General features: G+C 44.5%; 1 protein-coding gene across 3 annotated transcripts in view; it reads right to left on the bottom strand.

The window, feature by feature from the left end:
• Positions 1–18,453, bottom strand: part of SHROOM3 (shroom family member 3) — a 327,995-nt gene that overhangs the window by 195,920 nt on the left and 113,622 nt on the right. For all 3 annotated transcript variants that reach the window (XM_086704805.1, XM_025921983.2, XM_086704806.1), the window contains one exon: positions 16,803–16,957. In XM_086704805.1, coding sequence (XP_086560931.1) covers positions 16,803–16,957 — 155 coding nt within the window. The remainder of the gene's footprint in view (positions 1–16,802; positions 16,958–18,453) is intronic.

Here is an 18,453-nt window from a genome sequence, read left to right on the forward strand (position 1 = left end):
GTATTAGGGTAAGATTATATTGTTCTCAAAAGACTTCAGCTGTTCTTAGCCATGTCTTTAGGGCTTGGCTCACCTCCAGCAAGGTTCTGAGAAAGGGAGAAAGGGAAAGGTAAGTTCGAATGAGGAACCAGGAAAGAGGTGTGGAGGAACGATTCCTAGGTGAGGAAAAATTTGAGCCAGACGGGGTGGATGTGCAGAGAGCACTGGGTCCTGAAACAAGGAGATTCATTAGGGTGCTGGCAAGAACAGGGCATAAAGACAGATTTCGTCTTCTCTAGAAGCTGGATCAGACCTCAGTTGAGTCACTCTGCAATGGATGGAGTTTTCTAGGGCTACGTGTCAGTACTCATAAAGCTAGCACTTAAACCCAGCATTATTTTTCCACCATCTACTATGTGGGAAAGAAGTGATACATGCTCCATGCTCTCTTACAAAATGATGAATGTGCCAACATTTCCATATTAAACAAGTGTCATAACCATTTAAAAATTACAGAACAAGTTGTGATCGGAATCAAGCGGTGGGGTGTGTTGTTTTGGGGGAAAATAAAAATGTTGGGCTGTACTGATTTTTTTATTTTTAGTTTATTTATTTAGTTTGTGAGAGAGAGAGAGAGAGAGAGAGAGGCAGAGAGAGAGGGAGAGAGAGAATCCCAAGCGGGCTCCACGCTGTCAGCATAGACTCCAACACAGGGCTCCATCTCATGAACCGTGAGATCATGACCTGAGCCTAATGAAATCAAGTGTCAGACATTCAAGCAACTGAGCCACCCAGACGCCCCTGTATTGATTTCTTAATAACCATAACCCACCCCCCCCCATCACTTCTCCCTTCTTGCTGTGTTGTTTCTCCCATTTCCATCTTGACTGGCATGTGAACTTGATCCCATCAAATGAGTTAGACAAGATGGGAAGGTTAATTTATTTAAGGGAATGCGAATCAACACTGCAGGGCAAACAAAAGACAGCAGTGTGCGACTGTCCTTAAAGCAAAACAAATAAAAGCACCAGCAGAATCAAACTGTGGTCACCCAGAGGCCGAAGAATCCACGTTGTTTCAGGGGTTTGAGCAATTACCGAAAACCAGCTCCTCTGAACACCTACTGGCTTAAACGTTGGGGCTCTTGTGTCAGACGGACTGGAGTTCAAATCCACACTTAATAGATGTGCCCCCTTGGCCAGGCTGCACAATGGAAAGTCTGGTTCCTGGCCTATTAAAGTAGCGTAATAATAACACCATTTCATGGGTTGTAAGAATTAAATGGGAGGATGAAATGCTTGGAATAGTCAGAGCCAACAAGTGAGAGCTTTCTAGAATTTGTTATCTAAAGGCAGCAGGCAAACTGGTAAAGCAGAATTGATTCCTATATCTGATCTGAATTAATCCACATCTTCAGAACCTACTATGAATCTTACAAATGTGACTGCCCAGTTGGTCCAGTTCAACCACCTCATGTAAATTCAGCGTCAAGTGCCCCCACTCTTTTATCCTCTTTCCTTAATTTTGGAATGTTAATCCCAAGAAAATTTAATTCTAATACCACCCACGTCGTCTGCATTTAGGGGACAAGACAGGAGTGTCCATGAATTATTACACAAAAAGAAAAGACCTCTCACTATTGGAGGGCTGTTCCAAAAGGGTTAAGGATAAGTCAGCCTTTTCAGAACATTTTACAGAAAGGTCTCAAACTTAAATTTGCAACAATATGATGCCTTGTAAACTGACATGTTTGTAAAGAGGAAAAATGCAAGACGGATTAAATAAAACAAAACAAAATACTGTGGGTCTTAAATTCCTGAACATGAGTTTATTTTTCTGTTCGTTAGTATCTCGTAAAATGACCTGGAGTTTTTGACCTCTGCCCCTGACTTTGAGACAGTGATGGAAAGGGGATGACGAATCAAGAAGCAAAGGTTGAAAGGGCCCTTAATCCAAACACTGCTGGTCTCAGTAGGGATGCTGTTCAATGTTCGTGGGGCTGCAGCCCTGGGACGCACTTACCATGAATTCCCACAGACGAATGTCGGTCCTCACGCCTCACCAAGTCAGTACTGTTTTTATGAAGGTGTCAGATGTGAAACTATGTAAACAGAGTGACACGGAGGCCATTCCTGCCTAGTGACCTGTACCAGAAAGTTCTATTTTTAGAAACTGCCGCAAGCTGCTCTGCCCTTGGAAAGAAGGCAAGCCCCACATTCTTGCTATTTTGGAACATTTCTGTGCATTTGGGTTGTGTTCTGAAATGTTTGTCAAAGAGTAAAGAGAAGAACCATCCTCGATCTCTCAAGCTGAAAATCTGAATTTTGAATTTTACTTATATATCATGGCCAAGAAGGGGCAGGAAGCTAGTCTTTTATTCCAAGGAATAACCAGGGGATCCCATCCTTTTGGGTCTTCTGTGGGCTAAAGGGACAAGGGAAGATCATAGGAATGGCCGACGCAGCAGAGGAAAGCTACCGGCAAAGTTACCTGGCAAGTTTGTTAAAAAGCAGGCCTCCCCCCAACCCCTAATCCTGAGAGTCTGATTTAAGGAAGAGTACAGACATCTGCATGTTAAACAGGCAAACAGGTGATTTTGAGGCCCTTAAAGTTCACACTTTGAGGGTTGCCTGGGTGGCTCTATCGGTTAGGCATCCAACTTCAGCTCAGATCACGATCTCGGGGTTTGCAAGTTGGAGGCCCACATCGGGCTCTCTGCTTTCAGCCCAGGGCCAGCTTCGGATGCTCTAGCCCCGGGCTCTCTCTGCCCCTCCCCCACTCATGCTGTCCCCCCAAAACAAACAAACATTAAAGTTCACACATTGAGGAAAACCCGCTACAGGAAGAAGATAGGAAAGCATGCAAGATGCTGAAGAGTGAGAAGCGAAAATCATCGAATAAAACATGAACACACCAAGTGATCAGTTCTTTTCTTTTTTTTTTTTTTTTTTTATTTATTTAAAAAAAAATTTTTTTTTTCAACGTTTATTTATTTTTGGGACAGAGAGAGACAGAGCATGAACGGGGGAGGGGCAGAGAGAGAGGGAGACACAGAATCGGAAACAGGCTCCAGGCTCTGAGCCATCAGCCCAGAGCCTGACGCGGGGCTCGAACTCACGGACCGCGAGATCGTGACCTGGCTGAAGTCGTGACCTGGCTGAAGTCGGACGCTTAACCGACTGCGCCACCCAGGCTCCCCTGATCAGTTCTTTTCTATCAGAAAGGAAAAGCCATACGACTGAGGCAGAGCAGAGCCCTGGCATCGGAGTCATTACATATGTATGCCCTGACACAGCTGGCTTGGTGGTAGGAAACTTGGCTTCTCCTCCTGGGCCTGTGTTTCTAGCCCGGTGACCTAAGGCTGAGTCCTTCCATTTCTGGGGCCGTCAACTTACAGAAAGTAGGCAGCAGTTTCTCCAGAATGACTTCTTGGGGGTCAGAAGAGGGGCTCTGCTCGTCCACTCCTAGACCAAAGTTCTTCTACGTCTACAGTCACAAGCAGGTCACCTCTTCCCCTTGATTTTTTTTTTCCTGACACATTGATTTCTGTCCAGTTTTGTTTGACTTTCACTGGCAGGAAACACAAGCCCCCATCCACCCCGTGTCCTGCTCTCTCACCTACATCTTCTGGACTCTGGGGCAGAAAAATTGGGCTAAAAGCAGGGAGGAAATCACTTCTCTTTGAAAAAGATGGGGGGGGGGAGGGTGTCTGGGTGGTTCAGTCGGTTAAGCATCCAACTCTTGGTCTCAACTCAGGTCATGATCTCATGGTTTGTGAGATCGAACCCTGAATCAGACTGTGCTGACAGTGTGGAGCCCCCTTGGAATTCTCTCTCTCCCTCTCTCTCTCCCCCTCTCTCAGAATAAATAAACTTTAAAAAAAAAAGAAAGAAAAGGATGGGAATGCCTCCCCCTAACAAGAAGTAAGTAAGCAGCAGGTGCAGCATCTATTGGGTGACTATTCAGTGATTGGATAGGATTGCACCAAACCCAGGGCCACATACTGTTTTCCTTGGCATATGTTGTCTTTATTATTACAGCCTTAATACAAAGTAGGGACAATTGTCTTCACTTCCCAGAGGAAAAACAAGGGAAGTAAGAGGGGAAAGTCAGTTGGCCCAGAACTCAGAGTTAGGAGTGGGTTGCACACCAAGGTCGGTCAGATTCAAAGCCAGAACTCTAACCACTGCCCAGCACTGCCGCTGGAGTAGGGGGCTTGGGGAAGGAATCTAAATCTCCACGTGACAAGGTGGCTGCAAGGCCCGCATTCCAGTTAGGCCGGCAGAGCTGGGGGACAGAGAAAAGCCACCAGAAGCATTCTGAAAGCCGAGTTCCCAGGACCTAACTCCCAGGCAAGAGCCCCAGAAGGCTACCTTACTAACAGGAGGCACAGGGGAGTGAATTAGGCCCATCTCGTTTCACAGAGGGGAGACATATCCTTTCAAATACAATCCTTCTTGGGTGAAGGATACAGGTGAAAAGTGTGGTCAGTTCAGTGACCACAGTGGTCAGTTCTTAACCATGAGGGAACAGAGAGAGCAGTGAGGGTGAGCCCAACCTATCCAGTGAACTTTTAATGTAAGAAAAAGGACTACCCTGTCTAACGACATAATTCATAGCAGCCAACATTTATTTATATGGCAACTTACTCTACCAGCGAGGGAGATATTGCCATTACGTCCCTTCTGCAGACAGCGAAACTAAGGTAGAGGTTAAGGTCCTCAACCAGCAAATGGTAAGGCTGGGATTCAAAGTCACACAAACTGGCTGAGAGCCTGTACTCATAACCACCATGCCACCCGGCTGCTGTTGGGTAGAGTTTTGTTTTCATTTCAGGGATATCCAGTGAGCACATATCATGTGCCAGGAACCATTCCAGGCACTGCAGACACCACACTGAACAAAATCGCTACTAGTATGGAGTTTATATTCTAAAGAAAGGAAGCAGAATGAGTAACTTTGCGAGCATATGTCTCATAGGTAAAAAAATAAAAAAATAAGGGGTGTTAGGGATACAGCACGAAAGGGGCTGCAATTTTTTTTAATTATTATTTTAAATTATTTTAAAAAAATGTTTTTTATTTTAGAGAGGGTGCAGAGGGGGAGAGAAAGAGAATCCCAAGGCTCCACGTTCAGCGCAGAGCCCGATGTGGGGCTTGATCCCATGACCCTGGGATCATGACCTGAGCTGAAATCAAGAGGTGGACACTCAACCAAGTGAGCCACCCAGGTGCCTGGGGCTGCAATTTTTAATTGGCTGTACAGGGAAGGCTGACATTTGAGCAAATACCTAAAGGAAGTGAGGGGGCAAGTCAAAGGGGTATAATAAAAACTTTTTTAACTTATTTTTTTAAATAAATAATTTAAACCTGGTGGTTCCATCGAAGAGCAGGTGACTCTTGATCTCGGGGTCATGAGTTCGAGCCCCACGTTGGATTTAGAGATTACTTAACTAAATAAAACTTTAAAAAAATAATAAAAAAACTTAACTAACATGCAGCCACTAGTGAAAAAACAATGATTCTCTTTCACCACTTGGTCGTTTAAGTTATACAGGTGAAGGACAAAAGCTTAGGAAAATGTCTCACTCCCGTGACTACACCATGAAATACTGTTTCAGGTGTCCAGGGCTCATGGGCCCTGCTTATTCACAAGTGACAGATAAAAATGGCTGATTCCTAACAGACACCCTTAAAGAAACATCCCAAAGAATCCTTTTAAAAATACTCCTTAGAGGGGCGCCTGGGTGGCTCAGTCGGTTGAGCGGCTGACTTCAGCTCAGGTCATGATCTCGCCGCCCATGAGTTTGAGCCCCGCGTCAGGCTCTGTGCTAACAGCTCAGAGCCTGGAGCCTGTTTCCGATTCTGTGTCTCCCTCTCTCTGACCCTCCCCCTTTCATGCTCTGTCTTTCTCTGTCTCAAAAATAAATAAACATTAAAAAAAAAATTAAAAAAAAAATACTCCTTAGAGGTGCCTAGGTGGCTCAGGTGGTTGACTGTCGGATTTCGGCTCAGGTCATGATCTCACAGTTCACAGGTTCAAGCCCCGCATCAGGCTCTCTACTGTCAGCAAAGAGCCTGCTTTGGATCCTCTGTCCCCCTCTCTCTCTGCCCCTCCCCTGCTTGTGCTATCTCTCTCAAAATAAATAAACTTAAAAAAATTTTTTTTTAATTTTAAAAATGCTCCTTAGATCCACAGTCCTCATGGAAACAATGTAGCAACCTTCCTACATAGACAATAAACACACTAACCAAGCAACCGTCCCCCCAAGGATGGATAATTTTACACCTCCTACGCACTAAGCAAACAACATCAGACAGGAAGTCGACAGCAGAATAAAGGGGGAGTGGAAATTTTGCATTTTTCAAATGCACTGACAAACTGTTACAGTTGACCCTTAAACATCCCGGGGTTTAGGGGCATTCGCCACTGCACAGTCAAAAATCTGTGCATAACTTTTGACTCCCCAAAAGCTTACCTACTCCTAGCCCACTGTTGACTGGAAGCCTTACTGAGAACAGTCTGTTGACATATTTCGCCTGTTACAGGGATTATAAACTGTATTGCTAAAATAAAGTCAGGTAGAGAAAAGGAAAGGGAATCATAAGGAAGAGAAAATACATGTACAGTGCTGTACTACACTTGTTTAAAAAACAAAAAACAAAAAACCCTTGCATAAGTGGACCGGAGCAGTTCAAATCCGTGTTGTTCAAGGGTTGACTTTGCTACAACAGCAGTCCTGCAGCTAGTAAGCGGAGAGTGAGCCTCTAAACCGTGAGGCAGTTGAACAAACGTTTTAGTAACAGAGGCAAACGTGCAAAGAGGCTGACCTTAGAGCGGTTATTTTACTAAGGACTAAAAAGTCTCTTCAAGACTGCCACATGCGAGGACTCCGGAGGCAACAGAACCATGAGGAGGTGGTAACAAATACCTATTTGGGGTCACCACCTGAAATAGCAATGGTCGAAGGGGCACCTGGGTGGCTCCGTCTGTGGAGCGTCTGACTTTGGCTCAGGTCATGATCTCTGGGTTCGTGGGTTCAAGCCCCGCCTTAGGCTTGCTGCTGTCAGCCTGTCAGTGCGGAGCCCACTTTGGATCCCAAGGGGTCATCTCAACTCAGCCAGACCCAGGGGTTTCTCTGCCTTTTGAAAGCTAAGAGTCTGCATAGGGCTCTTAGTGCTTCAAAACCTGTATTTTAAGCCTCTTCCCAGGACTTTAGTAGGACACCTGTGATCTTAGAGCCATGATAATTAAATAAGACATAAAAATATATCATCTGGAAGGAAAGTGGACAGTAAAACAGTGGAATTACCCAGAACAGGACAAAACTGCCAGGACCTTCCAAGCTTGGATTTCCCATTGAGGACACATGTAGTGTATTTAACAATGGGTGGCATTTAACAATTCTTTCTGGAAACCGTTTCTCTACCCATCACTCCCAAGAAGTGTGGGATTTGTGCTAAGGCTATACAAAGTGTGGTTTAAAAAAAAAAAAAAAAAAAAAAAAAACAGGGACTGACAAAATAAGTGAATATCCCATGAAGACAGATAGATGCTCACATGTTCATTCAACTTTACTACCTCTTGACATTGTCGTCATGGAGCATGTCCCATTAGATCGAGTAAGTTCAATGGCACTGAGCAAGCCATCTTTCTTTCGTGGTTTGTCTCCTGGCGGCACCATCCAGAAACGACACGTAGACTGAACATGGCAACTGTGGCATGATGGGTATGGTTTTACCCGTTCAGAACAGCTGGATGGCCCCCACACCTGCTGGCAAAAATGAGCTCCCGACTCAATGACATGTGGTAACAGCTCAGGCCACAGACATTCACGGGCGGGGGCCGGGGCTGATGGCAGAACAAGTGCAGCCCAGGGACAACCCCTCCCCTGGCCACGCCCACTTATCAGTAGCAACATCTCTTAATGAGCTTTTAAAGAAAATTCCACCTCCATATAGCAGCAATGAGAAACAGGTCTCACAGAAATGCAAGGAACAGGAGCCACTGGTGGGGTGGCCCTTCCCCGGCAGACCTCTCTAGACCTTAGTCCTGAAATCTCTGAAGCAGGGGTCTTTGTGTTTGCTCTTCAGTTCCCTGTGTGAACAAGGCTCTGGTCCGCCCTTGCCTCCCCTGGTCTGCTTCCTGATTCTCCTCCTGCTACTATCCTAATGTCCCCTTCCACTCTGTGGGTCTTTCTTCTACCTCTCAGTTCCTGCCTCCTTGTTGTTTCCCTTTATCACTTTGACTTACAGCTTAAACTGGTGGTTCTCAAACTTTGCACAACAGAATCACCCAGGCAGCTTTAAAAATGCTCGGTGCTAGGTTACACCCTATACCAATTCAATTAGAACTCTAGGGGTGGGACCCGGGCATTGGTTTGTTTTTTATTAACTTCCTATATAAATTCCAACGTGTAGCCAAGTTTGACAAGGAGCAGCTTTAAGCCATTTTGGATCAGGGGTGCAGATTTACAAACGTTTGGTTCATATTCTAAATCGGAATCACCCAGACTTATCTGTTCTAGCTGATAAACCCACATTTGGAACCGGGGGAAAGGATGCCACCATAACTTCTGAGTGATCTCAGAACTCAGACTTCATATCCTTCATAAAGGCTCAGACGGATATTTGAGTGCCATTCTTTAATAGTTGGGCATGGAGTGGTGACTCCCACTTGGAATACATTTGTTCAAAGTCAAGCCATGTTATCCCAGGAATGAAACCGGGTCTTTCATCATCAAACCTCCTTCGTTGAGAAGCGGTACGGCATTCCTTTGCATGCGGCTAGCGTTCAGCGCATAGCCAGTGAGCATATGTAATCCACTGAATAAAAATAGTGGTTATCATTATGGGCTACAGGAAAAAAAAATGTCCCTTTTCTCATTACAGTAAGGGAGTCTTATCGTGCACTCTTAGGAAACCTAATAATGTGTTACATGAATTTTCCATGGGAAGGAACAACTGGTTAGGAAATCAAATACTATACTTCTAGACAGTGACATTCAAACCTAGGACTCCAGGGGAGCCAAAAACTGCTCTGAGTATGGTCCCAGCAGGATTGAAATACCTCCTCAAAGCATACTGAGCAAATTCCCATGATGCCAGGCCTCTTGGAAAAGTTTCTGGGGGTCGAAGGCCACTGCAGCTGCCTCCTTCCCCTCCTCTCCACCACTTGCTCAAGTGGAAAAAATGTTTCAAGGGTAAGTTACCACAGTTCTCAGTTATGCTGGTTTCCCCTCTGGGGAAGCCTAACCCTGGGTCCCGAGACGGGATGTGGACTATACTGCAGCTTGGGGGTTTGTATTCACATCCAGCTATGTGCCAGCCCTTTGCTCAAATTAAGAACTGAAAAGGGCGAAAGAGCCAGAAGGACAAGTGAAGTCATGGTGAGGGTCACTGGGCATGGGATGGGCGTGGGGTGGCGACAAGAGGGGCATCACAAGTGCTGGGGGGGGAGGTGGGGGTGGGAGGTATCATATGGAAGACATGGAAAGCTTCCAAGACAGACGGCACAAGAGTGATACCGCCTGCCATCCTGGCCGCCACTATAGCTGCATGGTCTCCTGAGAGGGCATTGGTGTAACACACCCCCTTCTTACACTTCCACAGAGGACTCAGCCGCAGAGCACAGCATGGAGCCCTTTTTCACGTCTTGAGAGGCAAATCTTGGGACTTGCACACACATCTTTCTCATCTGGCTTCTGTGTCCAGGTAAGGTGGAGGAAGGCACCTGTGTTGTGCACCGAGGCAAGCACCTGGAGCTCCAAGAACAGTTTTGCAACGGTCTCTAAAAAGATCATTGCTCCTTTTCTAATCGTCCTCAACTCCTCCTGCCTGCCCACTTGCGAGTTATCTTTTGACATCCTACTTTTCCCAAAGGCCACATGCTGTGCCGCCTAGAGAGCATTACATTTTCAAATTGTTCAGCCTGTGCCACATGTGCTTATATAACCTAAGCATTTAATTCGGTGGAACAAAGATGCACGGGCAGATGAAAGTCACTTCCTAGAAAGCCCAGTCTGCAGCCTGAGGGGCCTTTCCTGTAGTTCAGCCTCCCGCCAGTGAGCCACAACTGCTGACTTGTTTTAGAATCAGAACTCTTTTTACATAAGTTCTTCGGGAAAGATGGTCTTTAGAAAAAAAAAAAACCCATTCTGAACTTGCGCCTCATTGACACTGTCCTTTAAAATTAAATTTCCTTCTAGCAAAACAGTTATAATCAGAATCTTTAAAATTCATAGATTCTCATTTGCATGAGTAAATCAAATCAGTTCATTAAATAGAAAAATCGGGGCGCCTGGATGGCTCAGTTGGTTGAGTGTCCGACTTCAACTCAGGTCACGATCTCCGGTTCGTGAATTTGAGCCCCACAGGGTCACTGCTGTCAGCGTGGAGCCCACTTCAGATCCTCTGTCTCCCTCTCTTTCTCCGCCTCCTCTCCCCCGTTCGCCCTCTCCCCCACCACCTCAAAAATAATTAAACATTAAAAAAAAATAGATCAAAACAGAATGCAGTCAGGTAAATTTTCATGAGCTGGAGCTGTATAATATATACTGTACAAAATCATGGAATAATGATTGGACATTTTATTACAGTGAAGCATTTTCAAATATACTGTCTTATTTTACCCTTCTAGCAACTGAGTAGGGAAGACATTATTATTGTTCTCCATTTTAAGAAGCAACTTAATCTCAGAGAGATTGATTTGTGCCCATGATACCATGGGAGATTGGAATCCAAGTGATAGGGACTCCCCTTTGGCATGCACCTGAGAGTATGCTGGCATACTCTGGTTGAGAGATTGTCAATTTATAAGGACAAAACACAGGTTTTTTACGTTCTAGAAAAGTTCAACCCATCCTTCAAACTTTGTTGCTTTGAAAATAGGGACTTCTGTACTTTTTAAAGCTCTTAATAAATTCTTTCCTTAAACTACCTTCAAAAAGTTAAAAAGAGACATCAGATGGTTAATCAGAGTAAGTTGCTTTAAGAATATAGACATTTTTAAGGGAACAGACTCAGGCAGGTAGTAGGGAGGGGAGGGGAGATAGCAAAATAGTGTGAAGGAAGAAGGGAATGGAGAGTGATCATATCCCAAGAAATTATTTTCTTTTGTAAATAATAACCATGAGTTGAAAAAGGAACTTGTTTGCAAAATCCTTTTCTTTTTTTTTTTAATTAATAGTGAATAAAGCTCATTTTTTTTTTTTATCCTTTAAGACTCTTGGAGCATCTGGGTGGCTCAGTTGGTTGAGTGCCCAACACTTGATTTTGGCTCAGGTCACAGTCCCAGATCCTAGGGTCATGGGATTGAGCCCCACATTGGGCTCCACACTGAGCATGGAGTCTGCTTAAGATTCTCTCTCTCTCTCTTCTTTCACTTTCCCTCTGCCCCTCTCCCCCCTGTCGCATGCATTCTCTCTCTGAAATAAATAATAATAATGATAATAATAAAACAAAAAGGCCTTAAAATGCATTCTGTTCATTACCAGATACTTCTTTTGAGATCACTGACTTGCAAATCCTAAATGAGCTATATCTCACAACTCAATCTAGACACGAAAAAGAATTCTGTGTCACAGAAATCTGACACAGAGGTAGCAAGTGTGTGAGCCACCCATCCCATTCCATTCCAATAATGTCATCTCACCCGTTTATAAAAAGAACTATTCTGCTAACCCTCAGATATGTGGGATGGGTTTGGGGGACGGGGGGAGGTGTGGGCCTGAGGGCTGTGGTGAACTTAATTCCATCCCCATTTTTGTTAAAGGGAGGAAGCAACTCTATTTTTTTTAAATGTTTATTTGTGTGGGTGAGAGAGAGAGACAGAGTGTGAGCAGGGGAGGGGCAGGGAGAGAGGGAGACACAGAATCTGAAGCAGGCTCCAGGCTCCAAGCTGTCAGCAGAGAGCTTGACGCGGGGCTCGAACTCAAACGGCAAAATCATGACCTGAGCCAAAGTCAGAGGCTCAACCGACTAACCCACCCAGGTGCCCCGAGGGAGGAAGCAACTCTAAAGCAACAAACGGTTTTACTTCCAGAGGCTGATGAAGAACCTGGGTGCACAAAGCAGTGACGTGAGGCCCCATGACCTGTGTTCTCAGAGAACAAGCTTCTCACTTAGGCTACTAGCATTTGGCCTTGGGCAAGTCACTACACATCTTTGGATGCAGTTGTGTCATTTCTTCCTCTAGGCAGAGCCATGGACCGAAAGTAACAAAACCTAGATTCTCACTTTGGCCCTACTACACCAGGCAGTTCACATATTCTAGGCAGATGCTTATGTTTTTCTGCTAATTCAACCCCCCTTTCTCCTTTGTCCCTCTTTTTCAGTAAAATGTGATCGACTCCTACTTCTCACATATACACATATAGTCGGTCAAAACAACAACAAAAACAACAACAAAAAAATTCCCTTCCAACACCATCAATTCATAGAATCATGAATGGGGAGGGAAAATGCTTATTCAAATTTCCAGAAATGCTGGGAAGGTTTGGGAGTAAGATTTCATTCTGAAAAGGGGCTCACTTTTCCCCACCCTTCCCTTACTGTTCTGAATCAGGCATACTGCCTCCTATGCGCAGAAGGAAATGGTCCTCTTATTAACTGGGACCTCCAATCACATGCTATGTTCTAGAGATTAGAGTAGACTTCTCACAAGAGGTAATTTACTTAACAAATATGCATTATATTTCCAGGAGAGCTCATGCTTTAATCACCATGCTATGTACTGCATATACATATCTCTCTTTTAAACCTCACAACCTTCAGATAGATTAAATGACTTGCCCAGGGTCACAGAGCTAGTACCTAATGCCATCAGACTTCATATCCAGGCAGCCTCAAACCTTCATCATCATCTCATGCATCCTCTCAGAAAGAATGAGTCTGACTTTCATGTGGCTACCCTCAGGAATGTTAAACCTGAAGATCTTTTCCTTTGTTTCCACTTTAACAGTTAACTTGGCTCTAAGACTTGTATTTTACGTGTATCTGTCAAATAAAGTCTCTATTGATTTGAAAGAGGGTTTGGAGTATTGACTCTTACTTGTGTACATGTCTGCTTTCCTAATTTAAATGCTCTGCATTCCACAAAGGTTTTCCTTCTTCAGTTTTCCTTCAGCTAAGATGTTTGTTTTCCTTTTGGAAGGTCTTTTCTTGGGCCGCCTTCTTACTTTATCATTTTTTTTTTCCCATTTATCCATTACTAGCTGTAGACCTTCCCTCTTTATATACCCAGCACCCAAAACATTCTCTGCCCCTGCAGCAAGCACACTGCCCCTTCACTCCCTGTTCCTGGAGGACTGACTCTGCCTTCTTCATGGGTCAGCAGATCTTGTAAGGTCTTTGACTCACAACTCACTCGAGACTGCATTTCTCTTGTCACTGTAGCCTTCAAAGAAGGTGTTTCCACGTTTGATTGTTTCTGCTCACTGGGTAAGACACCCTCAAAACGTATATAAACACCACTTCTCTGCTCAACATTCTTGGCACTTTTATGATGGATGTGAGCTGTTGCCCTCAACTACCCAAACCTAACTTGAATGGAAAAAGAGGCAGGTACAGTTAGACCTGCTGATATGTAAATTTTCACTACACAAATGATTTCTCTATAAAACAGAGCCTCCAGTTATGTTTCCAGGAAGCCACCTCAAACTTTTTTAAACGTACAGAGATCACTCAGGAAAAGAAGGAAATTTAATAAATGATATACACAAGTCACTCTATCATGAATGAATAGAAGGAAATGAAATCTCAGGACATGACAGGTGCTAGAAAGGCAAGACTTCTCAAGAAAATGACAGCGCTACTCAATACAAAGTCAGATTGATCCAGAGCAAAGGGGTTTACATTTACCCAGTTCTCTGAAAGGTCACGGAGGAATGTCCATCCATGTCTACCAAAGCATGTTTATAATCTCCATCTCTAAGTATGTGTGAGAAGTAAAGACAGCCTCCTTTTCCTTAAACTCTGAGAGTTCAACTATAAAAATCGACACATAATAGATGAGATAAGACATATTCAAAAGACATCTGAGAGACGAAATGTTTCCCACACCAGAAGCAGGGAATGCAAAGACTCTCCAGTAACCTTATCGATCACATTAGCATATCTAAAGAAAGAATGTGTCAATCAGAAAGGGGATTTGGTGTGGAGGCACAGGGAAGAAATGAGACTGGAGAGCAGGGCTTAGGCAGCATGACTCCCTGCCGTCCAGAGGGGAAAGGGTCCCCACTCACCAGTGAGAGCATCTGGGCCACCTGGCAGATGAGTCCCTAGTGGAAGCTGGGCCATCTGGCCATCAGAACAGATGTCGGCACTTGCTGGGGTCCCAGAGCCTGTACCTTCACCCTGACAGAGATCACCGTGCAACCATCTCACCTCACCATGGTCAGACTTCTTAGTTTTCCTGTCAGATAAAGTACTGGCTCTTGGACCACTTGGGATACTTGTTCTACTTAGAGTCATCTTTTGCAAAATGAGTTAATACATTAACATTGTGGTATACATCCTTCAATTTCTCGTGAGTTTGGATAACATAAATTAACATTCCTAAATTTCACGAACTCCTGGGCACTGTCATGACCAGTTCTGTACCTGTAAGGCTGGTGACCAGCCCCTTAACGATAATAAATTCACCAAGGGAATAAAGGAGGTGGGGGGGGAGGAAAGGAGCAGTAAGGAGGGCTTCTTGATAACCAGGCAATCAGCATATTTGGCAATATGGCAATTCTCTTCCATTTTGCCACATGCCCCTCTAACCCAACCCAGAATAATAACGATCAAATATTGCATACCTACTATGTACTTATTATTCTATTCATTAAATCCACATAATGTGCTTTTGTGGCAAGAATTTCTATTTTATAAATGAAAAAATTGAGGCTTAGAGAGGCCCAAGGTCATGCAGCTTGCAAATGACAAGGCCAGATTTCAGCCCTGAGACTGGTTCCTGTTCTGCTAGAACACATAATTCAAATCTCATGGCATCATCCACTGGAAGGCAGAACAGGAGGCCAGCATGACTACTTTTCATAGCAAAAAACAGAGCAGCTTTCTCCAGAAGTTAATCTATCCCTAGAGTCCCATCAAAACAAATCAAGCCTATGGATTCCGCTATTGGTCCTAAACAGATAGAATGCCAGGGTTCTAAAGTTGGGCTTTGGGTTTCAATGCCAAAGCGAGTTCAAAACCTTCAACACTCTTCTGAACACATGGAACAGGCCTCATGGTTGAGTCTTTCTATGCATCCGTTTGAGAAATCAGCCATCATGTTTGGGATGACTGCTTTTGCTTTACTCAAATCATGACCTGTAAGGAATTAGCCTATGCCTACAGTTAGCCAATAATAATGTAAAGAGCAGCAGCATCTGTTGCAACCATGTTATTACCATGAGTATGGAGAGTATTTCATTTCACCTTTCCAATCGCCCTATAAAGTAGATTTTTTAATCTCCACTTAGAGATGTGGAAACTGAATCTTCAATGAGGTTAACTAAGTTGCCCAAGGTCACACAGCTAGATGACAGCCCTGGGAATTTGAACCTGGGCCTGATCTAACTCTGTGCTTTGAGCCACTCTACATCCCTGGCCACCAGAGAAGCAATGGCTACTTAGATGGTCCTGAAGAGAAACCAAACACAGCCCAGCACTGAAGACTAACACAGTGAGACCACACCCAGGGCTGTGTTTTTGTGGTTGGGAGTTGCTGCTCTATTCCCCTATGCAAGGGCTCACTCAGTAAAGTTTGGAAAATGAATGAAGGTAGGAGTGAATGGTCCCATAAGAGGGTCTCTTATGAGTGATGAAAAGATTAGGTAACTTTTCACATCCTGAAAACAGTGTAGCATGATGAATGACTCCTAGAGTTCCAGCCAACTTGAACATTCTCAAATATCATAACATATAGTTGCCATATGAGGCAGCCAAAACCTGATTAGTGAAGAAATATCCAAATAAGCAAAACGCGCAGGCATAGGGCTTAATAGGACAAGGTAATGACTCGCAAGTGGTGCGGTGAAGCAGAACCAGGGGCATTTGGAGTCTCTTCTGGTTCTTCCACTTATCAGCTCTGCTGCCTTCAGTAATTTAGGTAACCTCTTGCCTGTAAGTGGGGCTAGTGATGGCTATCTCACCAGATTCTTATGAGGTTAAATGAGCTAACGTATGTAAAACACCGGAGTAGCGCTTGGTTTGTAACAGTGCTAAAAAATTTTTTTAACCCCTATCCCTTTTTATAAATACTTCCCTCCACCAAGATGCTGGCTTCCCAGGAGTGGGAAACATCTCATTTTAAGGCATTATAACCAATCACAACCCATACCTTTTCCAAGAAAAGAGCCACCACAATTGCAAACAGGAAAACAAGACAACACAAACAAAAGAAGGAATTTGCTTGTTTTGATGACTGCCGTGGTATAGGTGAGGCTAGTGGAATGGCACCTAAAGCTCCAAGCTAACTGCTTTCTCTAGTTCCACAATGAGACAAGGCTTCATAGCGCTCTGACCACCTCGGGGATTAGAGTCACCTTTCATTACACCTAGAAATTTAGGAAGTACTGTGAGGCAGAGCTCTACCAAGCCAATACCTGCTGGGAAAGCCAGTGTTTGAAAAGAAAGTGGTATCTGAAATGTCTTTACTCAACTTCCTCCTCACATGCCACAAGATGGGCATGGAAAAAACCAGGGCGGGTGCGGGGGCGGTAAACGGGGTGGAGGCAGGGAGGCATAAGGATCCACACAGGGAGGTTTAAAAAACAAGGTAGTGAACCCAGCTCTTCTAGGGAGGTGGGTCAGGGTGGGGGCACCGGCTCAGCCTACCTGCGTACCAGCAGCCTGAGGGTCTTGTAGGATCCTTTCACCAGGGAAACGGCCTCCCTCCTGGAGCTGCTCAACACAACCTCGTTGATGTGCACCACCTCATCCCCAGCCCGCAGCTTGGAGCTCACCGAGTCAGCTTTGCCCCCTTCTTCGATCTGCTCAGAGAGAAGAGAGAACCATAGGTAAGCTGCCCCAGGCCCTGCTGGACTTCTGCAGAGCAGACAGACCGGTTATGACCACGCCCCACTGGTAGCCAACCCGAGGGTATGGGGGGGGGGAGAAGGTAGGGATTGCCTCCTGTTTTCCACACCCTCTCGCACCCAGCACCCTGCCTGCCCACAGAGGGCGCTCGGAAACATTAGCCAAAGGGGTGAAACTAGTTTCCATCCAAAAGCAGCCATCCCATTCCGCTCTTGATCCCCACCCCTTTCCAGCTTCAACTCCCCAAGTCCACTCAAAATAACTGTTTTGTTCCTTTACAAGTTGAGTTCTTCTTATCTCATTTTTTTTAATCTAAAATTATAATTCAGTGGATAAGTAAGCTGTGGTACACCCAGACAATGGAGTGTTACTTAGCACTAAAAAGAAATGAGCTGTTGGGGCGCCTGGGTGGCGCAGTCGGTTAAGCGTCCGACTTCAGCCAGGTCACGATCTTGCGGTCCGTGAGTTCGAGCCCCGCGTCAGGCTCTGGGCTGATGGCTCGGAGCCTGGAGCCTGTTTCCGATTCTGTGTCTCCCTCTCTCTCTGCCCCTCCCCTGTTCATGCTCTGTCTCTCTATCCCAAAAATAAAAAATAAAACGTTGAAAAAAAAAAAAATTTAAAAAAAAAAAAAGAAATGAGCTGTCAAGCCATGGGAAAACATGGAGGAAACTTAAATGCATATTACTAAGCGAAAGAAGCCAATCTGAAAGGCTACCTACTGCATAATTCCAACTACATGACCTTCCAGAAGGGAAAAACTATGGGAACAGTAGAAAGATCAGTGGTTGCCTGGATTAGGGGGAAGGGAGTAAGTGTAAGGCAATGAAACTACTCTGTGTGAGAGTAGACAGGTTGATAACATGACATTATACCATAGATGTGTAACACCAAGATTGAACCCTAGTGAAAGCTCTAGACTTTGGGGGATAACGATGAGTCAGTATAGTTTCACCGACTAACGAATGTACCACCCTGGCAGGGGATGTTGATAATGGGGGATGCTATCCAAGGGAGGGGGAACAGGAGGTATATGGGAACTTTACTCCACTCAATTTTGCTGTGAACCAAAAACTGCTGTAATAAATGAAATCTATAAAAATGTTATAATTTATTCAACAAAGGGATTCAACACTGGCTTTATGCAAGAAATTGTTCTAGGTGCTAAGGGTGTAACAGTGGACAAAACAGAAACCCTTGCTCTTCTGGTGGTTAGGGTAGAAGTGGGGAGGCAAACCCTAAACATAAAAAACAAGTAACTGATGTAGTACATTAGAAGTTGATGATGTCTTTTAGAAAGTAACAGAGCAAAAGAATTGCTCGGTCCAGTCATCAGATGCCAATGGATGCTTGTGGAATGTCCATAATGATGAAAGAGATTTAAAAAAGGAAAAAAGAAAAGAAAACAAAAAACACATAAACAAAACCCGACCCATATTTTATCTCTTTTCAA

This window comes from Puma concolor, chromosome B1, assembly GCF_028749965.1.
Source record: "Puma concolor isolate L17-30 chromosome B1, mPumCon1.1.hap2, whole genome shotgun sequence".
NCBI lineage: Eukaryota > Metazoa > Chordata > Mammalia > Carnivora > Felidae > Puma > Puma concolor.